General features: G+C 44.0%; 1 protein-coding gene across 2 annotated transcripts in view; it reads left to right on the top strand.

Annotated features, from left to right (window-relative positions):
• The window catches only part of SPAG9 (sperm associated antigen 9), a 1,094,694-nt gene that overhangs the window by 235,815 nt on the left and 832,891 nt on the right, over nucleotides 1-25,988 (top strand). For both annotated transcript variants that reach the window (XM_069200034.1, XM_069200033.1), the window contains exon 10: nucleotides 2,093-2,245. In XM_069200034.1, coding sequence (XP_069056135.1) covers nucleotides 2,093-2,245 — 153 coding nt within the window. The remainder of the gene's footprint in view (nucleotides 1-2,092; nucleotides 2,246-25,988) is intronic.

Raw genomic sequence — 25,988 nt, 5'->3', positions numbered from 1 at the left:
AGTGAAGTTGTTTGGCTGTAATGCATAACCGCATGTTTGGTGAAAACGAAAACACTATGTATCACCACGTGAAATGCCTACCAACCACCCATCAAGCATGTCGTTTGAGGATCTATACTTGGGCTGCTTTTCAGCTGCTACCTGCATGCCTCTTCAGCATTAAATCCACCATGAATTATTTTCTCGACCAGCACATTTTAGAGGAAAATGTGAGACTATTTGTCCAACATCTAATGTTTGGCCAATGGAGGATTATGCAACAGGGCAATGACTCAAACCTCATCAGAAAAGCTATGGTAGACTGGCAGAAAAAGGAAATAATAAGAATTATGGAATGACTAAGTCAAAGTCCAAGTCTCGACCCTTAGCGGTAGGTGGAGAGTTGTGTATAAATTACAGTTCTTAAATATCAATTTTTTAAGATGTGATGTGAGAGACTGATAAACTCTTCCTGGAAATGTTTGCTTCAGATTATGACTTATAAAAGGGAGTTTTACACATTACTGAACCATGGTATGCACTTTTAATTCAAGGATTATGAATGTTGGCTGATCTTTTTTTTTTTGTACAATAAGCACTATGAAATTTGTATGTTTTGTCACGCAAGGTTTACTGCATCTACTGTTATAACTTTGTAGGACTAGTTCAAGGTCAGCTATGCCATAATGTGTATGGCCATAGAATCCTAAGAGGATGTACTTTTTCTACATAACAGTACAACAATATGGTAGTTGGAATTTCTTTTGTGATGCGTTTCCATATTCTTTAAAACCTCATGCTAGAAGTTAGCATTTTGAAGATGTATCTGAATGTGCAGAATACATCACATATACAAGTGCTTTAAAAACGAATCCAAGGACCCAACCATTATGCTTCTGTTGAGTGTCCTTTGAAAAGTTAAGGTTTGAGTAAATGGCATACTCTAAGGATGTTTTGGGTATCCCAGAGGGGCCATTTAGCATGTGGTAGACACTAATGTGCATCAGAGGGATTGAAACTTTGCTGACTATCCTAAAACAGTCTCTTATTCCTTTTCTAATGTAGAATTTATTATTTCTCTAGTTCGGTGTCTAGGGTTTAAAGCTACTCTGTAACCATTTTTATTTTAAAAAGAATTTCAAAGGATGCTTTTTTCAATGTTTTGCTAGTTTCACAATTTCTTCAGGGATTTTGAAAATCTTTTTTTTTTCCCCTTATTTTTTGCCTCAATTATATAGACATCAACTTAGTCAGTTACTAGACCCTTTCTTTTAAACTCATTCCAAGCTTTGTTGCATGATTTGACGTCTGGCTTTCAAAACTACATCTCTGGTAGTAGTGACTCCTTCAGAGATTAGCAAAAATCAAGTGACAGGTTACTGGTGTTGTGATATAGACTTTATATTGTCGTATTTCAATTGTTTGTAAATCTAAGTTCTGTTATTCTCTGCTTGGATGCTGGGACACTGGCTTGTGTGAAGAATGACACAATTCTTTGTTAATGTGACATTTGTGGGTAGTAAGTTTACTTGCAATAAAGACTTGTATAGAGCCTTGAAAATGGGCAGGATATCCTTGTATTGAGTAAATTAAGCTGCTTGTAAAGTGTGAATTTTCATCATTATCAATATGTCCATAGCTGCCACTCACTGTAACCAGTGATCCTATTATTGCCTTCCCGATTTTCCTTCATTCATTGACGTTTGTTGTTTTTAGGAAAACCTTGTATTGTGAATATATTTGAATTGATACAAAAGTGTATTGTACAGTCCTGTACTACACTTCATTGTAAGTATGCTTCTGAAAAGAAAATGTGAGTGTGTACAACATCAAGATTGTCTTAAATTGACAAGTACATTGTTCGTTCTACCATTGACCAGTATGTCTTTCCAGAGATTAGAATGAAATATTTTCAGTAGAAATATATAGTAAAGTAAAGTAGTCATAAGAAATTTTGTAGGAGTTGCCACTAACCGTTACACACTGTATCAATAGACTAAACACCTGCATTCTGACACATTTACACACACACACACACACACACACACACACACACACACTTGCATATACATGTCCATGTTAAAACAAATAATCATGTTTGTTTTTTATAAAGAAATGCCCTAAATGTGGTAAAGAATGACTTGATAGCGAAGATGGATGATCTAACATGTGAGAAGGATGTGCTGCAAGGAGAGTTACTTGCTGTGAAACAAACTAAGCAGAAACTGGAAGAGAAAAACAAAGAATTGGAAGAAGAGCTGAAAAGGTCAGTGTTTAATATTTATCCCCATCCATCTAGGGAAACTGGCTTCAACACTCATGCTTCCTTTTCTCATTAGATTGTTTAACTTTAATTAGTTAATTAATTAAAATGTCCTTCCAAGCTGTTGTTTTGGTTTTAAATATTTTCATTTTTTTTTTTGTTTACAAGCAAACCTGTAATCTATAACATGCAATAACACCACAGTATTAAGGGTGATTTGTCCCAAAGTCTAGTCATAAGGAACTATAGCCAGTCCTTCCCGGTGAAAGGATGTTGGGAAATCTTCTGATTTGATACCCAACCTTCTTAACAGATGTGATCCCAGCTTGAATGCACACTCTTGGAAAAACTCATTTGATAGGTTTTTTGACCCAGGGTATTTCTTGCTCAGTAGTATGGTCGTAACCTCAAGTTATGACCATTATTTCTCTAGGGTCACCATATAGTTTTCGTTCAATTTTGTAATTTTCAGTTTCCCTAAAAGGGCTTGAATTTTGTCCTCTCCCTCTGTTATTCTCCCCGCGTCCTGGTCTGTATAGTAGTTGCGGAGATCTCTGCGATTTCTCGGTCAATCCCTTCTTGTTAACGAGCTCCCACACCCATCACATCTCCTCCCTCTTGCTGCTTAACCAGGGCAGAAGTCAACAGGCTTTGTCTCCAGCCTCATCTAAGTTTATGTGCTGAAGTTTAACTGCCAGGTGGTATCATTGTGCTTATAAAGTGTGACAGTTGTCAGCATTTGGGTTGAGGTACAGAGATGCCTTTTACTAAAGAGTGATCTGTGTACCCTAAGGAAGTATTCATAGTTCTGGTCCATGGTGTTTGTTTCTAAATGCCTGTCATCTCTATGACATTTTCACATTGAGTCTAACAGCTGACAATGGCAACTAGAGCACTGGAAGACAGAATTAAGGATGTGGAAAGCAGGGCTCACCAAAACAATCTATTGATAAGTCATTTTGCCTTCGGAGAGACCAAACTGCGAGACATTTCTGAATAATGGCTTTGCTCACTTTTTTCCCCATCACCAATCAGCACAGAAAATTAACTGCCACCCTGCACTTCTCTCCCCTCTCAGGACCTATTTTATAGCAACTGCAAAATAGACACACAGCTGACCCTTTACTAGCACGTCAAAGGCAAACCTTTCTATGCCCATCTGTGCCTGGACTTCCCCCAGTGCCAGGAACCCTGGTCTAATCACTGCCCAGAGATGCTCTGCTTCATTCCTTGGATAGCTAGACCCTAGATGCTGTTCCCCGGACTACGGCTGCGCCTCACACCAGACAGTTTTCACCTGTACTCACTGCCTGTTTCCCAGCAGTCACCCACCCAGATCTCTCACGCAAATACTTTCAATGCCCTCAAAACACTCTCCCATCACACACACACACCACAAAATCACCAACAATGCTTACATCCCCACATTACACCACACGCCACAGAAAACCTATACTTCAACACCCATTTAAATGCATGCTTCTTAACACACAATCACTCAGCAAACACAGAACTGAAATATGGGACCTGCTGAGCAGCAACACACCTGACATCCTTTTCATCACAGAGACCTGGCTTAATCCCTTGACGGCTCCTATCATTGCTACAACAATCCCAGGAGGCTTTAAGATTGCTCAACCAAACCTCCTTCACAAGCCAGAATGAGGACTCACTATCATCTACAAGGAGTCCATCAAAAACACAATATTTACAGAAAATGCCATCATTTAACAGCTGCACTTCAAGCTGCCACCTTTTTAACCAGCCTCATCACCAACTTTGTCACTCAGGTCACCATCTACTTCAGAGCCCACATTCTCAGTGACCTCAACTTTCACCTAGAAGACCAAAACAATCCCTGCTCCACAGCACATCTTGAAAGCTTGAGCAATATTGCACTCACCCAGCTCGTCTCAGAACCAATGCACACTGCAGGTAACACACTGGCCCCATCTTCACCACACGCAACATCGAATACAAGTCCACCACACCATCCACGTGGACCAACCACTCCATCATCCACTTCTAAATCAACACATCTCAAGTCAATATCTCTACCAGGTTCATCGTTCCAAGCTGCAGCTGGGGCAGGATCACAGAACCAGACTGGCTCAGTGCCCTCAGCATGGATCAACTTAGCCCTACAGACAACCTCCACCAGGACATCAACAACTTCAGATATTGGATCAAGAATTGCGTGGACTTCTTCACTGCTATCAAACTCAACAAGCATAGTGGCCAGCTGGTGCACAGAAGACCGCAGAGATCCCAAACAACACCATAAACAGCTAGAAAGGAAATTGAGAGCAAACCAAGACACCACAACAACTACCTACAAGGCTGCATTCAGACACTACCACCAGCAAATAAGAGACACCAAGAAAAAGGCTGCATCAAAGTAAGCCCCAGCAGCTGCAAGGAGAATTTCTCGATTGTCGAGGATTTCACCTCACCCTCAGTAACTGTCAACATTGCTGCCTTCCAAGAACTGTGCAACAACCAATCCAACTTCTTCCACAGCAAAATGGCAAACATCTGCAGCAACTTTGCGCACCAGCCTAACTCCATAGAACTCATCGCTCATCTACCCACCACCAACTAAGACAGCCACCTGACCAAAGGGACAACCTCCTGACCAAAGGTACAACCTTGGCAGGAGCATCCACTCAGGTGCCCCAGTTGACCCATGTCCCCATCACATCTCATCCTAGGAACTTCACCAGTCAGCATCACATTGACCCACATCATCAAAACCTCCATCATGTCTACTATTTTCCTGGATGCATATGCAGAAATTGGTGCTTTCCTTAAGAAACCCACAACCGACCTGAATCAACTGAGCAGGTTACGACCCATCTCCCTGCTCCCCTATCCAGCCAAAGTGATTGAGAAGGTCGCATCCCACCTCGAACTTTACCATCTTCTACACAACACTCATTTCCATAGAACTACAGCACTAAAACAGCAAACGTTGTGGCCACCAAGCACCTTGGAATCATGGTGGACCAAGGAGAAATGGCGACCTTCATCCTGCTCGACCGCTCCATAGCCTTTAACAATATCTCTCACAATGCCATCATCCGAAGACTCCACAAGATATGTGTAGCAGGATCTGCTCTCAGATGGATCTGTTCCATCCTCATGGGAAGAACCCAAAGGATCAGCTGCCCCCCTTCATATCAGAGACCAAGAAACTCAGATTGATATGTGGATTGTCCCTCAGCCCCATCCCTTTCAACGTATACATGACTGCTCACCATCTTCTTCTATGCCGATGACACCCAACTCATCCTCTCTCTGATGGACAGAGCAACCATGCCAGATCTACCTTCACCAACTGCATGACCATGGTAGCAGATGGGATGCGAACCAACTGCCTGAAGCTCAACTCTGTCAAAACAGAAGTACTGGTCTCTGGCAGCAAGACCTCCCCATGGGATTCTACCTGGTGGCCGTTTGAGCTGGGCCCCACATCTACTGACCATGCAAAAAATCTAGGGATCATCCTGCGCATGCTACAAAAAATGTTCAAATTTTGCCTCAGAACACCAGACAGACCATCGCTCAAGTACTGACTGGACTGGGCAACACTCTCTACTCCAGAATCTCTAAACAACTCCTACACAGACTCCAGACCCTACAGAACACCGCCACAAGACTCGTACTCCATCTCCTACGCAGCACCCACATCACACTGCACCTTAAGAATCTTCACTGACGCCTCATTCACAAGGGCAGACAATTCAAATTTCTCAAGCACACATACAAAGCCCTACACAAAACATGGCTAGAAGACGTGAACAGCTGCACAAACTTTCACTAATCCAACTGACATCTAAGATCTACCTCATTCTCACTTGCACATACTCCCCGCATCTGCAAAAGCAAAACTAGAGAGCGGTCATTCTCCTGCATTGCACCCAAGACAAGGAATAACCTCCCTCAACACATTCATGCCTCCTACTCACTACTTAAGTTCAGCAGGAAGCTGAAGACCTGGGTCTTCAAGTAAGCACCTCAGGGACCACACCCTAATACACCTGTACAAGCGCCTCGAGAACCTTTTGGGTGATTAGTGCACTAAACAAAACAACATATCATAACATTAGACCCTTGTATTGAGCTGTCTTTCCATGTCTTCTTGCTCTGATACTCTGCATTCCACATATGTGATCCTGTCCACAGAATTTCTCAGGTCATGCCATAGTGGAGTCACATCCACCCCACCTCTCTGATTTTGTTGTCCAGTGCATCTTTTGTGTTGCTAATTGCTCGTAGATTTGCGCCTGTGGGAGTAGGCTCTACTGTTGAGTACCCTCTGTTTCACTGTTGCAGCCTTTCCTGAAGCCTACTTCCCCCACGGATGGATGGTCTGGTAAACTTCTCCATCACATGTGGATGCCCAGTTCTATCTTTCTTCTGTATGCTGAGTTCAGTCTAGCTGTCAGACTGCAATATTATACCTAGTTCATTAGTAAAACAGCAATACCCAAAGGAATCGGACCAGTCGAGGTGGACCTCTCACCTCTTTATCTACCTGGAGGCCTCCTCTGACTGAGAAAATCACTCGGCCAAGGCAGTTGTATTCTCGCAAGTTTTTTTTGCCTACCTCCTTTCCTGTTAACCCCATTGAGTGATTATGCCCATTGCTGCATTCATTTAAGGATATTTTATGTGCAGCAGACAGGTGAGATTGTATGGCAAATCTGCCTACCTGTAAACCTTGAATGCACTGGTTGCTTCAGGATGCCTCAGTGGTGTCATCCAAATGAATCGGGAGGCGGCCTGTGTAGTCTGCAGTGGGACACAGGGCCCTGGGTGGCTTCCATGTTGTTTTTTCCTCCTACTCTTCAGCTCACTGCTCAGACCTTCTTCTTTTGGAGGAAGCCTGTTTGCACCAGATGGCTTTAGGAAAATCTTCATAGGCAGACTGTGCCGGGCTTCAGGACATCCAGAAATAGATTAGTGTGGCTTGTCACATCCTTCACCCAGGCCCATTTTCTTACCACAGTTACAGTTACAGTCCCAGTCCAGTGCAGGGCAGCCAGTCTCTTCTTAGAGGGGCTGTCTTTACTGTCTTAGGTGCCACATGCTTGGTGGTTCTCTGGTAGTTCAGGTATTCATAGGCATGGCCACCTGTTCACCCGGACCCTCTTCCCCTTCATTCTGCCCTCTTTCTACCATACGTTGTGAGCTTCAACTAGTTGTAGGCCATGCCTCGTTGGTCTCTCTCTTTTTTCGGCCACATTTACAAACTAGGAACTTCGGGTTGTTTTACATAGTCATTCCAGACTGGCTGGTTCAGCCATTACTTTCCAAACATCTAGCTACTTAAGCAGCTGCTTTCCAGCTCATGGAGCAGGATTAATTATGGACAGGCCTTATATTGTACAGATATTATAGTGGTCCCACTATTATGAACACCCCCAACCCATATTGTAGCCCACACCCAAACGGACAGCCTGGGGACATAAATGCATTCATCCTGCACCTTGCCCAACATCACATGATCACCTTAAACAGTTATCGTGTGAGCCCCTGTTGTCAGTGTTGACTCTAGCATCATGGTGATGAGATCGAAAGACGGTAGTTACGTCACCACCCCATCAAACTTCAAGTGGTGTGGTTCTGCAAATCACCTGGTAAACCCATTGCAGTTTCACTGATAAGTTGTAAAATTCATAATTAGAAACTCCACATTACTTGTAAAATGTTAGCTTGGGGTTCCATGACCATCATGAACATTAATGGGACAGTGGGCACCCCTGGCTGTTTCAGATGAGTGGGATATCAGTCTGCCCGTTCGGACTGTACAGGGTGGGAATACAAATATGATAGGATGCACCTCATCATCTCCTCACTAACTGACACCCTCTGCAGCACTACAAATGTATACCCTCAGTAGACTATGTTGAAATCTTCTTCTAGATCTACTCAAAGGACCACAGGGTCATGGACTGGTGCAGATACCAGTTCATGTACATAGTACAGGCACCTAATGTTACACAGTGTGTATTTGCCTGGAAAATGCCCATCGATCTGATTGTACCAGCATTGGTAACACCTTAAAAAGACCATTTGCACCGACTTTACAGAGTACATTATAGTTGGTGTCAACATCAGTAGTGGCCACTGTTTTGTCTCATGTGACTTGACCAGGTTTGAGGTGAAAGACTATTAGCTTCTTTCATGGAGCACAGCAAAAACCTTTTTCTGAGTGGCAGTCTCAAATAAAGCTGATCATTTTGGTGACCCTGTTCTGATATAGGCATCATAAACTTGCCGCTACCCCCTCATCTGCCCCACACATGTTCCCAGCTGCAAAGTCAACAATAGCTTTTATAATGTCTGCCAGTGTTATCTGCTGTTATAGACATTCCATCTGGGCAGACCACAAAAGGGTCAACTTTCAGGAAATGCGACTGTCACTAAATGTTTATTTACTCCTAGACAGCATAGAGCTTGGTATAATATTGTTGAAATACCTGCTTTATTCCTACTTGTGTGTATTATTTTCAGTCTGAGTAGTCACAGAGTTTTGGTTTTGGAATCCAGCCAGGTGGCTTTATAGGTAAATTAATCACACGCATCTTGGGTTGGAGGAATGGTTTGTTCTTTGTCACACATTTGTATTTTTAAATTTTGAACGTCCGTCATTGGAGACTTCCATGTAGTAGCTAGCCTAAATCAATCCTTCCACATAACGACTTTAATTGCATCCGATTCGATCATTGTGTCAATAGCAGTCTGGCATTTTCCTGAAAATAGTGACCCATTTCTTCTCAAATCTTTAGCTTAAAGACCAGATCATTCAGCACCACCAGCTGGAGCCTCCAGGAAGGGATTGCAATTCTACATGTACTCCACTTTAAATGTAGAAGTGATCCAACAGTGCTTTGGCTAAGCAATCAGTGTTTGTAATACAGATGCCTTTAATCCTTCAGGGCACCATATTTTATCCAGTCGTAGGCAGATCCCAGAACCCTGTCTATTTTTCTTTCTTGGAAACAGCTTCATAGAATGCCTTTGACCATGGTTTCATATTCAGATCTGCAGAATGGGAGCTTAACAAGTTACATTTTGTCATGAATGTTCAACTTAACTAAATGTGGGCTGTTAAGCTTTCATTTAACACCAAGAACCTGGAGGCACCTTTTCTGACAATGCATTGTATTGGAATGTGCGTCTCAGATCCAGATCTTTTTACCGAGAGATGGAGCGCAGGACGCCAGCCAAAATATTTTCCCAGAAATATCTTCTTTCTTCCTGTCAGGAAAATAATTTTGTCTATTTCGCTTGATATTTTTGACCATCTGCTGTTAATCATATTTTCCCTGTGTCTGATTGATTGAATTTTTCAGTCAGAATGCCGTCACTTTTTTCCACGTCCCCTTCATATAGGAGAAGGAAGGCTGTGACTGATGCCCGCAAAGTGTGTGTCCTGTACCTGCCTGTCTCTCATTCTGCATCTAATCGTGACAGACCTTTGGATTAGCTTGGAGCTTATTGAATGTTTCTCTCTCTTCCAGATTAACATCAGTTGTCACATCTACTAGATCTCAAGTACAGGTCTTAAAAGAGTGGGAAGAACTTTATATAAACAGTGTACATATTTCCTTTTAATTGTTGGTTTGCACAGCCTGATTTGAGCTCACAGTTACCAAAGCTTCTAAGATTCTTCTTCTAATGTTCCCTGCAAAAGTATTCAATTGAGGATGCTGAGGAAGGACCTAAGGTTAGGTTCGCGTTTAAAATTCCTGTATAACTTAGTTTCTCAAGTTACTATTTTCTGTTAATCAGTGGACCGTCCAATAAGAAAGCTCTACTATCAACAAGAAGATTTGTTTGTTCCTTTACTATAAGAGGAGGGATCTTCTCGAAGCCCTGCAGCAGGGACAAATAATTAAGACAGGGTGCTACTGTTGGAGTCAAATTAAAAATGTTACTCATTTATATCTTGTCCTTCCTTATCATTTTCAATACCTACATGCTACAAAGATGCATTAGTTTAATTTAACCTGATGTTGAAGGTTGGGACCTGACTACCATCATGCTCCTTTTTGTTTTTTTACTGATGGAGCAGGCTTGAAATGTTTTCCACAAATGTACGTATTGATTTTGTAAGAGTTGAAACTTAAGTTTGCTTATTAGGAGAGAATGCTGAGGGTAATGTTGGAAATTAAAACAGCTGTTTATCAACCTGATTTAAATATTTGACATATTTATTTATTTTTGGTCTCTATAAAGGCCAGGCCTTTTTGTATCTTAAAGAGTGAATAGGTTATTCCTTAGGGATTGCATTTTCTTTTTCATTAATTAGTTTCCTGTTCTTAACTAATAGCGGGAGATAGTGTTGAGGAGTTATTGTTGTTCCCAGCACAATTCCTCAAACCCTCCTGAGAGAAGCTCCAGTACCTCAGATTTTCTACTGCACATCTTGCTAGGGAGTCTCCTCTGAGCTCTGCTCATTTTGTTCTGGTTGGAGAAAATTTTGTCACTACATCTGAATTTCTACTTTATTATTGAGTGTTTTCTGATTCACATTCACACTTTCTGGAGCCTGGCTTTACCAGCACAATGTCTGACAGAGAGAGGAAAAGTCTCTTCAGAGCCTGCAGTACTTGTGTGAAGAAAAGGCTCCACTCTGAGGATCCTCATGGAGATTGTATATATTGCCTCTATCCTGAACATTCTGCTGCTAATTGCATGGTATGTCGTACCTTTTCCTCAAAATTTTTTCAAGGATAGAGAGGGAAGACTGCTTATATGGCTCCAGAAGCTTAAATCATTGAAGAACCCTGTCTCAGACTCTGACAGTGAGGAGTCTTCCTGGTCTTCTAAGAAATCTCAAAAGAGGCAAAGGTCACCTCACTCTGAGAATGGTTCAGGACAACCCTCAAAAACCTTTAAAAAGACCTCACTGGGGTCTGGGGAAGGCCACAGTCTCCTCATCAACTCATGCTAGGAAATCTTCCTCAAAGTCTAAGCATCTGCCTTCAACTTCAAAGGAGGTGTCTAAACCTTCTTCAGAGCCATCTACACCTCCACCAAAGGTTCTTACTACGTTCAGAAAACCTTCTTCAGCTCCTGACGACAGACCGTCGACGACAACTCCACCATTGACGGTCATCATCATCGACAACGTCCTTGACGAGAACATATACGGTGGCTGCATCTACGACAACGTCGACTGTTACCAGCCTCTTGACTGTGGCTTCATGTTGTTCGACGACGCCTATATCGGCGCTCACTTCTGGGGATGATGTCTTCTTGTATTCAGCTAGTCCCTTTTGGTCGCCTGAGAATGCACCCCTGCAAGAGGAACTAGACATTCAATGAAAGAGGGCTCATTCAATGACTCAATCACAGTAACTCCTTGAATGATAGAAGCGCTCCATTGGTGGACGGACCAGCTAAACATCGTAGTTGGTCTTCCTTTTCTGCCTCCTCGACCTCTGTTGGTCATTACCACGGATGCCTCTATGGAAGGATGGGGAGCGTATCTTTAAGATCTACAGATCAGCGGAAAGTGGAGCAACTCTTTCCAGAAATATCACATCAGTTTCTTGGAGTTGAGAGCGGTTTTCCTGGCCCTGCAGTCTTTCCTTCCCAGGATAAAGCACTCAGCGGTTCTCATAAGAACAGACAATACGACAACGATGCATTATTTGAACAAGCAGGGGGGAACGAAATCACTCCTCCTATCTAGAGAATCGCAAACTATTTGGAACTGGGCTATTCGGAACAGAATCAGTTTACGAGCAGAACATCTGCCAGGAAGGCAGAACGAGAAAGCAGACACCCTCAGCAGAATGACGTCCTCCTGTCACAAATGGGAGCTGAACCAGGAGGTGCTCAACCAAGTTTTCAGGAGGTGGGAGGAAGTCCAAACTGGATCTCTTTGGAACTCCGCAGAACTCCAAATGCGGCTTTTATGCAAGTTGGGTTCACCATCTGTGCTCGTGGGGGAATGCATTTTTGATGGCACAGTTCTGAATATTTGCCTACGCTTTTCCACCCATTTCCCTGATCTCAAGAGTACTTACAAAGATCAAAAGAGAACATTGCAGACTGATTCTGATTGCTCCCTATTGGCCTCGCCAACAATGTTTTCTTAGCTCCACCTGCTCTCAGACAGACCACATTCAGCTGAAAGTCTTACCACAACTCTTGACAATGGCCAAGGGTCAAGTTTTGCATCTGGATCCCAAATCACTAAAGTTATCAGCTTGGCTCCTGATCACAATGAGTTTGCCCATTTAAACATTCACCCCGAATGTTGGAACCTACTTTAGAAAGCCAGAGAGGATTGCACCAACAAATCATACTCTCTAAAGTGGAAAAGGTTTTGTTTGTGGAGTCAGAAGGCGCAGATTGATCCACTACTGTCGCCACCAGAGCAAATATTGCCCTGTCTCCTCCGTCTAGCGTCAATGGGGTTGGCTCATGCATCCATCAGGGTTCACTTGGCAGCCATATCTCACTTCAGATGTTCGCCGGCATCGCCATCTCTCTGGTCTTCTAGATTGGAAAAACAATTTATTTTGTGTTTTTCTGCCAGTAAGACCTCCTCCACCTTCTTGGCAGCTCAACACGGTTCTATCTCAGCTTATGAGATATCCATTTGAACCCATTTACAGAGCTGATTTGAAGCACTTATCATGGAAAGTAGCTCTTCTGCTGGCCCTTACTTCTTTTAGACGTATCCGCGAGATCCAGGCTTTGACCACTGAAGAACCTTTCCTTCAATTTAAGCATGATAGAATGATACTTCGTACAAACCCAATTTTTTTTTCCAAAAGTGTCATCAGACTTCCATATTAACGAGCCTTTGATAATGAAATTTTTCTTTCCGAACCCGTCATCTCCAGCGGAAAGATCTCTTCATTCGTTGGACATAAAAAGGAATCTTAAATTTTATTTGGAGAGAACCAAACATTTTCACAAGATTACACAGTTATTTGTCGCTTATAGTGCCCCGCGGTGGGGACAGGCCCTTTCTAAGCAGAGTATAGCCAGGTAGATAGTAGCTGCTATAAACTTTAGTCACCAAGCAGCGGGTAAACCTTTACATTCTTCGGTAAGGGCACACTCCACGAGATCTGTCTCAGCATCGATGGCACTGTTTGCAGGTGTGCCCCTACAAGACATTTGTAAAGCAGCCACCTGGAAAAGTACTCACACGTGTACAAAGCACTACTGTCTAGATGCCATGCACAAAAGGAGATGTAGTGGTTGGGCAGGCAGTCCTGTGACATCTGTTCCAGTAACTGAACTAATTTTTGCCTCCCTCCATCCTTCTTTTCTGGTACGCACATTTCATGATTTAATGGTTGTGTTTTGCATTTACATATAGTTCTGATCAGACATAAATAGGTGTGCTAATAAGTTACAGTATCTTTACAGGTTATAATGCTATCATGTCTTTGCAGTTAAGTCAGCGATCTGTCATTAATTCAAATGATATATTGTCAGTGCAGTGTGCTCTAAATACTGCTTTATAGTCTGATTCAAGCATGTGAATCTATGAAAGTTCCAATAAGTTACTTAACTTTAACTATAGTTCTCTAGTATTGGAATCTTTCATAAAATTCACATAAGTAACTTATTTCCTTCTCATTACTTGAAATATACTGCTGATGCGTTGTACTTTGTGGCTGTGATCACAGGTTCCAGAGGAACTCTAGCTGTTTTGTTTTGCAAACTGCCATACTCCCAAGCCTCCCCGATGGAGGACATGCACAGTGAAGCAGGTGGTATTGCCAAGTTTGCCAAAATGGTGTCTAAACCAAAGCACACTCAAAATACCTTTAACATTATCACTAGCAGTTAACAACTGTCATCTAATCGTCATATGTGCCTCAGCACATCTTTTTGTTACCGGCAAAAAAGTCCTAAGAACAGCCTACAAGGTGATTGCCACTCAACTGCAGAGGAAAACTCAAGACTCTGAAACTGCAGAGTCACTGGGTTCATTCAGAGACACAGCTACCACAGCAGACCAGAAGTTAGTGGACAGAGGTAGAGGCTAAGACAAAGTGGTGTGAGGCACATGCTGCAAGGAAGTGAGGGTACAAGCAGGGTAAGCGAGCTATTCCAAACATAAGGTCCTGTCATCCAGGATAGGAGAGCGGGATACAGGGGGTAGCATCGCTTGCAGGGGTATTACCTGTCAGCCACTTCTTTACCAGACAACATATACACATATAGGCACTTAAAATTGACTCTATGTATGTTCCATGAGTGCAGTATCCAGTCACTGGTGACTATATTGGGGTACTACACGCAATTAGTGTAAATCATCCTCTTTGCTAGGGCAAAACTTAGGAAAGGTTAGTTCTCAAGAGACAGTCTGTTTCTGATTCAGAGCTTACAGAGCTTGATTCTGTGTCACCATGCGCTCCAGAAAGCTTTTCAGCAAATTTTGTGCTTGAATTGGCTTCAGCTCCCTCTCCTTCCTTTCTCACTCGAGCTGACGTAGGTCATCCTCTCCCTCCATCTCTGGAGTGCCTCCTGCACTGACATGCTCTTTCTTTTGGGGTATTGTTTCAGGTTTGGATGTTGTCCTCTCCCTCTTGTTTCACACTCTTGGTCTCTTAGGCTTCCTTGGGATGCTGAAAGACCAGGATTTAAGTATTTGTCATTACTTTAAGGCATATAGGAGCAATAGTGTGTATTTCACCCTTCCATTTCCCCTCCAAGGACTTCGCTACACCTACCACTGTTTTAATGCAGGAAAATCAAGATTTTGGTATTGACTACTAGTAAATGACCTGCCTTCCTTGCTTTGCGCAGGATGACATCTTAGTCACTAAAGATTAGGAGCCCTTGTACTACAGGCTTGGGTGTACCCCTGGATAGGCCTTGTAAGACACCATGTGCACCAGTCCTATAAAAAATGCTTCAGAGATTCCCTGTGGTGCCAGTCGGCTGCAGCAGTTTCTCCAGGTAGGCTATCATTTCTTGCCCCACAGTCGGCTCTGGTAGACCCACCAGTGTCACATTATTGTTCTAAGTTCTCTCTTCTGAGTCCTTAGCCCTCCCTTCTAGAAAGTGGGCTTTCCCCTAAGTTCCTTTGCCTGTTCAGACACCGCTGTATCAATTTGTGGCTTGAGTGCCTACCTCATGGTTATGATGGCAGCAAGGATCACATTGGCAGATCTCTGCCCAATGACTCCCTAAGGGCCACAGTGAAGGGTTGTTCAGTGGATTGTGAGTGGTGTTTTATATGCTGTTCCTGCAATATTGCTGTCCTTAGCTTGCCTATGTCAGCAGCCCGGAAACAATATTAGTGAATGGCACACTAATCAAGGGGGGTAATTGGTATGATTCACAACTCACTGCTCTTGCTGCCATTCCAGCAGTACTCTAGTTGTGGCCCAGTTGCCACAATGTCCCACAATATCAGTTTAGCCAGTCTCCAAATACCCTGTGTGTATCGGCACACTCTCGAAAGAAGTGTTGTCAGGTGGGTATTCAGCCTGAATAAACACCTTATGTCTTCACACCTCCAGGCAGCACAAGCTCACCAGAAAACTTATTTGTGTGGAAGTGGTGCCTACTCACCCCCTCACACTGCTTTTAGCTGTAGGACGGGCCATTTAGAGGTCCGGTCTCCCAGCAGTCAGCACCATTTCCTGTGTCACGACCACAGCTCGGCCTCATCAGCTCTGTTTGGTGATGGTGGGGTGGTGTTGAGAGCAAGCTGGAAGAAAGGAGGCGTTTGCTTCCGGTTCTGAATGTGATCCAGAAGCACATTTCTCTCCAAACAATGACCACAATAACCTTCTATATATGCTTTGCTTTGGGAATGAGCAGGAGATTGATTGTTGATGTCATCATGAATATCATGAAAGGCAGATTCTATCAGTGAGGCTGAGAATGACATATGATTTCCAATCTCTGTAGATAAGTTGGTCTGCCTTTCCTGTATTGCTTTCTGCTCTCAGAGCTCAATGGGACTCTGATCTTGGCATGACACTCTGGGACAGGGAATGGGCACATGCACTCAGATACGTAAGGAAAGCTTCTAGAAACACTCAGCTAAAATGTCTGCAGTTCAGTTATCTCCACTGAACATGTTTTACCTTTTTCCAGATTGTATAAGATGTTTTTTTCCCTACCTGAAATGTATATTATGTACCATTACCACAGTGGAAACTGCAGTGACCATATGCTCCATGCACTCGGGGTCATAATTGGATTCTTGCCCACACTTCATCTTTACTGAAGGACTAGACCACATAGGCAGAGCTTTGACCCCGATACTTAACAACTGCATCAGCCTATCTATTTGCCTGGATGTGTGGAAGCACGGCACCATATTCTCTCTTCTGAAGAAACCCTCAGCAGACCCAAAGACGATAGCTAACTGCCAACCAATCTCTTTGCTGCTCTTTGCTGCCAAAGTCCTAGAGAAAGTCATCAACAGATGACTGTCCGATCACCTAAACAACAACCACCACCTTGACCCCACTCAGTCCAGTTTAAGGCTCTACCGCAGATGCCATTGGGCTCTTGTTATACTAGAGTTATCTTCAATTCCATACCTCACCCTGTCCTCATGCGATGCTTCCGTGAAGCTGGCATATGAGGGCCAGCTCTCCCTTGGATCTGATCCTTCCTCACTGAACTAACCCAGTCAGTGATCCTGGCTCCATACACATGGACCACTGCCAACCCCTTCTGGGGAGTACTCCAAGGATCATCTCTCAAACCTATGCTGTTCAACAACAGCGTGGCACCACTCAGCAATATCATTCGATTCCACAGAATCAACATCATCTCTTGTGCCCATACACAGCTCACGCTTTCCCACACCAATGAAACGTCTGGCACCTGGAGCAAATGCACAATACCTGCATGTCTGAAGGTGGCAGCTGGATGAAGACCAACTGTCTCAAAGCCAACACAGACAAAACAGAAGTATAGAACTCTTTGGCAAGAACACCTTTCTATGGATATTGGATCAACACCTTGCCAGGCCTTCAAACCAAGTACCTAGGTATTGTGATGCGCATCCAACTCCGCGTGAACAGGCAAGTTAACATGGTCACGTCTTCTGTTTCTAAATAATATAGATCCTAAAAAGATATCTTCAGATAGCTCCCTATCAACACACGCAGCACAGTTGCCGGGCCCTTATCACAAGCAAACTGGAGTATGACAGCGCACTCTTCTCAGCATCACCACCCAACGGACCTGGAGGCTTCAGGTCATCAAAACTGTCCGCTACACCCACACTCAGACTCCCACCTCACACACACATCACTATAAAGCCCTCTGTAGCGCAGCATCCACAGTCACTCACTCTTCAAGCTCCTCACACTCAAGTACAATACCCAGCACAGTATAGGTTCCTCTTACCTTTAAAGCCACATCAGTTTCAATCCCTGACCAGAATCCTGAGCTTTGCCCACCTCCTACGTGCACAAATCCCCCCACATCTGCAGAGTCGGTGGTGGTGCTTTCTCGTACCTCATTCCTAAATCCATGAGCGACTACCCCCGCACATCAGAGCCACCTCCTCAGTACTTAAGTTCCTCAAGAAGCTAAACATATGGATCTTTACCTAGACCACTTGACCAGCACAGTTGCCTGCTTTTTAAGTGCCTAGATACCCTCCTGGGAGAGACGCTCGCTTTATAGATATTAATAACCTAACATCCCTGATTCTGAGCCAGACACTATCAACAAGAAAGATGGCTCCCTGGAATGACGAGATACTCGCTAAGAGACACAAAATGATAATGAAGACAAAAAAATCCCCAACTGAAGAGGAGATGAGTAACAATGGAATATGAGTGACACTAAAGCAGAATTGGGTGTTGAGAACCATGCATGGATGTTTGGAGGCGCATCTGTTATTTATTGTCCTCGAAAAAGCCTTTGACATTCTCTCATGGGAATGCCTTTTTATGCTCTGGGTATATTAAATTTGTAACCGGTTTCGTGGTCTACACCCGCACACTATACACTAGTCTCTGGGTCAGGATCGGAGGAATGTCCCTTTCGCATTGGAGGGTTGTGGGGGAAAGGGTGTAGAGGGATTCCTCCTGCCCCTGTTATTGTTAGCAATCGATTGAGTCTTTGTCCAGTAAAATTCAGCAATCTGAGAGAATTACTGGGTTCTGATGGCCAGAAACCCTGAAGGATAAAATATTTTTCTATGTAGACGACCTCCTGGTTTACTTAAGCAGTCCATTGACCTTGGGCCCATTAATTATGTACTTTTGGCCAATCCTCATGACAGAAGGTTAATTGGTCCAAAACCAGGCTTTTTTGCTTTATTTGCAACGGATGGTTATCGCGAGTGAGATCTGAGTGAGCTCACAGAGTAGAAAATACCTTGGAACCTGTCTCACTCATGTTGTAGTGACTTGAGCCGATGACATCATCCCATTGCTAGACCAGTGCCGTAGAGACTCTTGATATAGTAACACGAGTGCTGGATTTGGGCAGCAGCATCACCGGGTGCAAGGAACTGAGTCTGATCCTGAGCTGTGTGAAAGCTGGTGACCTAACCATTCCGGCCAACTAGCAGCACCTCGCCAGTACCCAAGAGTAAAAGGTGATTTGTGGCAGCCCTTCACATGACATCCGGATTTCTCAGAGAAATAGTAGTGTGAAAGATCTTACCCCTTTCTCTCAGTCACATATGTCTCACACATACAAAGGCAAAACTGAAGCAGGATTAGGTTCAATAAGTTTTATTGAATCACCTGCATTCTTTGCAAAAAGGCATGTTTTGGGATTATAAGGATGAAAAAACATAATAAAAGCAAGGCAGTGACGAGGTAAGTGAAACATAGAAAAAGTCCCACCATACTGTCACAGCAATGGTTATAGAATCTCTACCTGCACTACTAAGATTCTTTACAAGAGCATGGCATTGTAAGCTGAGTCTGCCCATCAGGTCCCTCCCGTAAGAAACATATCCCTCATACCTGTGATTGTAGGGAGAGAAGTGGTCTGTTGGTCTACTGCAAATCCTCCCACATGGAGGGAGAGAAGTTGTCAGATCTCAGCAGAAACTGCAAAGGCGACGTGCAACATATGATGGCAACTGGTTGGAATTCCACCCTATTGTGTAGGGAGCAGTGAGGAGTTTTATAATAAAACATCTGGTGTTCTGAGAAAACTGCCCTGACGTGACAACTCGCATATTTCTGTGTATGAGAGTTTAGGACATGAATGCTTTGTGCTGGCAATAACTCGTAACTTATCACTTTCAGCCTTGAATAAAGCACAGAATAAAAATGTCATGCAGAGAAAAGAATAACAGAATTCTGTGCAAAAGAACAAGCTGATAAAATAATAAATACTTGTCCACTAAAACAAAGCTTTTGCTAAAATAAGAAAAATAAAAACGCTTGTGTAGGAGTGTTAGGGCACAAGCTTCAGGCCTAAGCTAAAATAACGTGCTGTGTAATAACTAAAGTAACCTCACAACACCTTTCCTATTGTCGGTTCAAAGTGTAGAGGTCCCTAATAACACCTAAAGCGAAACTGTGATTTCTACATTTATAACCTTAATATCGAATCTAAAATGTATGCAATGAAATGTCAGGTTTTCTTTTCACAAACTTTATTGCAGTGTGAAAGGTATACATTAGTACATGGATATGTAAACATACATATAGTTCTTTCTTCCCTTGCAAAGCCCATTGTCCCTGGTATTTCTAATTCCTGTCTCTGTGGTGGTAACTATTTTTGAACCCTCCTCCCTTTAAACTACCCAACTGGCAAGAGCAGTCCGCTGTTTCCAATATAACTTCGGTTGGGATCTCTCTTATAACCAACGTACCAGGACTGGAGGGAAACAGAGTTGTAAGATTGGGTCAGGCTCGTTAGGGAAGTATATCACACATGTGTTGAGGCTGTTTTGTGTAATCTCATATGCAATCCCTTGGGGTAGAGCTGTAGGGAAGGAATCCGCCTCTGCTGAATATGCGCTAATTCCTAGGTTCTCATTATTAGATGTCATGTTTAGGAGTGTATAGGAGCGTCCACTTGCATATTCTCCCTACATTTTTCCAAGTACATATCCCATTCCAGGGAGATAGGAGTCTTATGTAGCCCTCTCTATTCTTCCCTATGCAATGCTCTGCTTTCAGCCAATCCCCTCTAGAGCACCTCCACACACCACTCCGCCATTTGCGGGGGGATGAGTGATTTCCAACGATGTGTAATGGCACATTGCGCCAGTATTAGTGAAAAATCTACAAAGCGCGAGGACATCCCTGCCTTCCGAGAATGAAGGTAAAGACCCAGTATGCAGGTGTGGGGGGTAAGCCAGTGATGGCGTTCTGTTACATATTTGAGTGTCCTTGCTATCTCTGACCAGTAGCTTTGCAACTTAGTGCATCACCACAGCTTTTGCAACAGATCCGCATCTTCTTGATCTTCCCGCAATAAACGCAATCTCAATGTGCATGTCTGGTAATGAGCCCGCAGCGAGAACATCAACAGGTCACTGTTTAACTAAGGTATGCCCTGCGTAGCAAGACATACTTCTGGTGCATGTTTGAAAAGGGCACCACAAGTAGTGAAGGACTGGCCACACACAGGTCTGAATGACCGAGACCAGTTGCACTCCAGCTCTTCCATGAGTCATGCTCCAATGTACTGCGTCATGTGTTCATGACACAGATGGGCTGGTGGAAGCACCATTAGTTCTCCTTGTTGAGATGGGGCAGCCATTGTGAAGAAAGAATAGCAACAGCAAAATGCTGCCAATTAGTGCAAGCTAACAAGGAATCCTGCGAAAACACTTGAGAAAATAGTGTATGGCTGAAGGTATGATGCCAAATGTAGAAGAAAATGTGCTGACAAAAGCAGAACCAACAGCCTCAAAGAAATGTACAAACCTAGCGGTGTTCGAGGAGTTACATATTCACCCAGTTAATTAATCAAAGTGGCTTGGAAAGTTAGTATTTAAGAGGGACTGTATCTCTGCAGATGACGTTGCCACTTTAAGAGCATAGGTCTCGCAGGCAAATGTAAGCACCAAACAAAAGAGCTTTCAGTCTGCTTAGCTTGTCAAAATTTACATTTGAAGTAGCAATATGAGGCCATATCTCTGCTACTTTCCTCTGTTGGGTTGGAAGACAAAGCGCATTACCGCAACAAGTGACAACTAGGGTGACCAAAATGACAAAGGCAATGCCGGCTCGCATTCCACAACTTTTCTTTGTACAAAACAACATAGCTCCCATTCGAGAGCACCTGGAACGCTAAACGAATCAAAGGAAGAGGAGCTTCCTTCAAAAAAGAAGCCAAATTAGCTACTGAAGCATTACATGCTGCTTGCAAGGGCAGCTGTTTACAAATCATCTAATGGCTCAAAGAAGTTTCACACTCACTGTAGAAGCTGGTGTGGTGTGTGGTAAGCACTTATGGTGTTACCACCTTACATCAGGTCCAAGTATCCCCTATTAGTGAGAGGTAGCTGTGGATGGGCAGCCAAGACATATCTAGGAGACATGCAAAGTTTATGCAATGCCACTATATCTCACAGAACTATCACACATGAAAGAACCACATAGTTACAAAAATAAAGGTACTTTATTAGGGTAACACAAATACTAGAATACTAATAGGCAGTCCCCCAACTGGAGGACAGTAAACACACTACTATATACACATTAGCAATCAGCATTGGCAAAAGTAACAGGAAATAGTGCGGGCCCTAGGGCAGGGCCAAACCATATACTAAAAAAGTGAAATGTGAGATATAGTTCCCCACTCAAGGATATGGAACCAGTAGAATGGAGATGGAGGAACTAGCAACCCCAAGAGGTGATAACCAGAGTGACCTCCAGCAACCAGGAGGCCAGAGGTAAGTACCTGATTTTCCCTAAACCTAACAGGAAAACTTGGAGAAAGGATTGTGCAACACCCCAACAAGGCTGGAAGAACCCAAAGGTGGATTCTGGCAGAAGAGGACCTGCAAAGGAAGGGGACTGAGTCCAGTTTGCAATGGAGTGTCCGGTCATGGTAGGAGCCACCACCCACCCTTTTGTGGATGCAGGACCAGGTCAACGGCGGTCGAAGAAGACCAGCTGTGCAGCACAGAAGATGCAGAGGAGTTCCTGGAGTGATGCAGATGGTGTCCCACGTCATCTGTCCGGTTGCAGTTGAGTGGTGCTGTAGAACCACCAACAAGCGTGGCAAATGCAGAAGAAGACGATGAGTTGCAAGGCTGAAGAGGACCAGTGAAGGCCAGAGGACTCAAACCAAGGAGGGGAGTCTGGAGTGACCCTCAGCAGTCAGGAGAGTCCCAAGAAGAGGAGGCAGCCCCCACAGGCAACCCACTGGCAGCAGGCAGGGCTGTCGCATTGAGGCCCCTCAACACATCTGAAGAGGAGTCCCATGTCGCTGTAGCAGCAGAGAGAGGCCTGTGCTTGACAGGAAAAAGTGCTGGGGGCCGGGGCTCCACGAAGCCTGATGACCTCTTGGAGGAGAAACAAACAAGCCTTGGTAGCTGCAAGAGTTGTGGTGCACAGGGGTATAGTGTCCTGCAAGTAGAGGCAAGGGCTTACTGTCTCCCAAGTTCCATTCCAGACCACCACCTGTGATGAGGAATCCACGCAGTTCCGGAGGAGAGCAGATCCACGCAACTGATAGTCGTTGCAGTTGGTGCCTGAAGAAGCAGGGGAGTGAATCCAAGGGAGATTCCTTCTTTCTTCTTGATGCAGGCTTGACTCATCAACCTCAGAGGATGCACAGCCGGGGAAATGTTGCAGTTGGTGGAAGGAGTCTGAAATTTTTGCAGATTGTTGGTTCCTGTGGAGTCAATTGCAGTTCCAGTGGCCAGAAGATGAAGTAAACAATGCAGAGAAGTCCTACTGTAATCTTGCATGTCGAATCTGAGGACCCACCCCAGAGGCAGACCCTAATTAGCGCAGGAAAGGGGATTGGTCACCTACCAGGGTGCCCACCTATCAGGAGGGGGCTGTGATGTCACCAACCTGACCTGGCCACTCAGATGCTCCGAAGGGACCTCTGCACATTGTGGATTCAAGATGGCAGAACCAAGTGGCCAACTGAAGGAGCTCTGGGCACCACCTGGGGTGGTGATGGGCAGGGGAGTGGTCACTCCCCTTTCCTTTGTCCAGTTTTACACTAGAGGATGGGCCCGGGCTCCGTGGACTTGTGCAGACTAGTTTATATAAGAAGGGCACCAAATGTGCCCTTCAAGCATACAGGTGGCTTTGGGAGGCTACCCCTCCCAAGGCATGTCACACCTATTTCCCTCTCCCACAGGAAATCCTTTGTTCTGCCGTCCGCTGCCTGAGCTGGTCAAACAGGAGGAGAGCTGCAACCTGTCTATAGGAAGGCAGCAGAGTGGCTGCCCGGAAAACCCTTGATGACTGGTAGGAGCAATGCTGGGGGTCCTTTAAGGAGCCCCCAGAGTGCATGGAATCATATGACCAATACTGGCATCAGTACTGGGGTATGATTCTGACTTGTTTGATACCAAACATGCCTAGGTTCGGAGTTACCATTCTGTAACTGGACACAGGTAGTGTGTCCAGTATATGGGTGAAATGGCTTCCCCCACACTTATGAAGCCCAGTGAAATGGAGCTGGAGTTCGACGGGGTACCTTTGCTCATGCAGGGGGGCCCTTAGACACAGGCACCTGCACCCTGCACCCTGCCCTCTGGGCTAGGAGGGCCTACCATAAGGGTCACTTACAGTGACTTGGTGCAGTGACCTGTAGTGAATAGGTGCATATACCTTTTCACGCAAGCTGCAATGGCAGGCCTGCAGGCACATTTAGCATGGGCTCCCCTGGGTGGCATAATACATGCTGCAGCCCATAGGGAACCCCTGATGCCCCAATGCCCTGGGTACCGGAGTAATGGTACTAGGGACTTATATGGGGGCACCAGTATGCTGATTGTGGGGTATGCCAAGTCCTAGGCAAACACATTTAGAGGAAGAGAGCACAATCACTTGGGTCCTGATATGGCAGAATCCCAGTGAAAACAGTCAAAGCATGCTGATAGCAGACAAAAGGCGGGGGTAACCATGCTAAAAAGAGGGTACTTTCCTACACTCTTCCGCTAGAAAGACTTCTTTCATGCCATTGAAACATATATACAAGGAGGGCAGCTCCTACATCTCATGAATGTAACTATCTCCTAGCCTTTCATATATGCATAGAGGAACGTGCTTCAAGCACAAGGTGAATTGAAGTGTGGAAATAGGTAGGCTAATAACCCTAAGAATTAACAAGACAGCAGATGGTATTTCCTCAACAGTTAAAGGCAACTTTTCTAACTTTTTGATGTGAAGCATGTCATAACTCACTTCTTTCTTAGCCATTATTTGTTGCTGTGGCATTAAATTAAAATGTGGCAAACAGGTCTTTTGAGCTAACATATTGCCATGGAACACAACCACTTTTTGGACTTGCAGCGTCGGACCTAACAGCATAATAGCTCTTAGTTGGCTTTGTCCATGTTATAAAGAAGACAACCTGCCACTTTGTATAATGTTGATCTATGTAGAAATAATGTTGTTGAGCGTGTATATAACAGAACGTATCGCCTTAATTAGCAGTTGTTTGATAAACATCTTCACTTACAAATACAGTATAATATTCAAACTCAAAGCACAGAATCAACTGTTTTTACTTTCCAATCATGAAAAACTACTTCCAATGTTATATCTATAAAACCTTTAAATACATATGGTATTTGAAGGATCTCCGTCGACCCAAAGACAGCAAATGATACTTTATCCCGACAGTCCCATCAGGAGTCAGGTTAGCTGAAATGTTCACTAGAGACAAGGCACTTTGGACCTTATATGAAGACAAATGTGGTTTTAGGACATCATGCACCAGTTCAACAGCAGAGCGTTCTGGAAGATAATGACCATGTATCAGCAAAAAGAAAATGATGACCGAACAAACGTATAGAAGAAAGGCAAGCACAGTTAACAAGACCCATAGATAGTTGCACGTGCAAACCATATAGTTAATTTTAAGGTAAAAGATCTTGCTCTTGATACAGATACTGCAGCAGACGTAGAAGAGTCAGTAAAAAACATTGATGTTGGCAAAATATCCAGAAGCAGTTTGTGCAAATACTGGAGTTGATGTCGGAAAGGTTGAACTGACAGATGTGTCCCTTAGTGGTTTGTAGTAAACTACGCCATCCGTTTGTGTTGTTTGAATAACACTGTTCAGAAGTGTGGATGTTGTTTGTCGCAGAAGAAGCCACTGGTACTAATGAAATATCATTTTCCACCCTCCCCAAACTCTGGGAATTGTCAGCATTGCTGGTTAAAACTTGTAGAGGTACATCCTGGTTGGTAGTGAGAGGGGTTTGGGAATTACCTGGAGTCCTCTTGGTCTGCAGTGTAGGATTGGCCATATGGTGTAGCTTGCCATTGTTGATGGAGACAAAGTGGTTTCCTTTAGAATGGGGCAGCGGTCATTAGATGACAGTTCTGGTACAATGTATTCAGAGAATTGCAATTGGTGCTAGATATGAAGGGCTAAATTCTTTTTTCACAGCAATCTTTTCTCACACCAAATCCCCCAACTTTTGGAATCCAGCCGGTCAGTGTTATTGGTGCATCCCTTATTCCCAAGGTCACGACACATGCAGATGAGTTTTCTTCACGGAACTGCTGTAATTCCTGCAAGACAGTGACACATTCATTTACGTCAAAAGGTGTCTGCTGTCACCATGCTAGAGCCCTCAAGATCCTGGAAATACATAGGTATG

Source organism: Pleurodeles waltl, chromosome 7 (assembly GCF_031143425.1).
Source record: "Pleurodeles waltl isolate 20211129_DDA chromosome 7, aPleWal1.hap1.20221129, whole genome shotgun sequence".
NCBI lineage: Eukaryota > Metazoa > Chordata > Amphibia > Caudata > Salamandridae > Pleurodeles > Pleurodeles waltl.
Note: the sequence above shows the minus strand (reverse complement) of the source record. Positions and strands in the feature narration are given on the sequence as shown.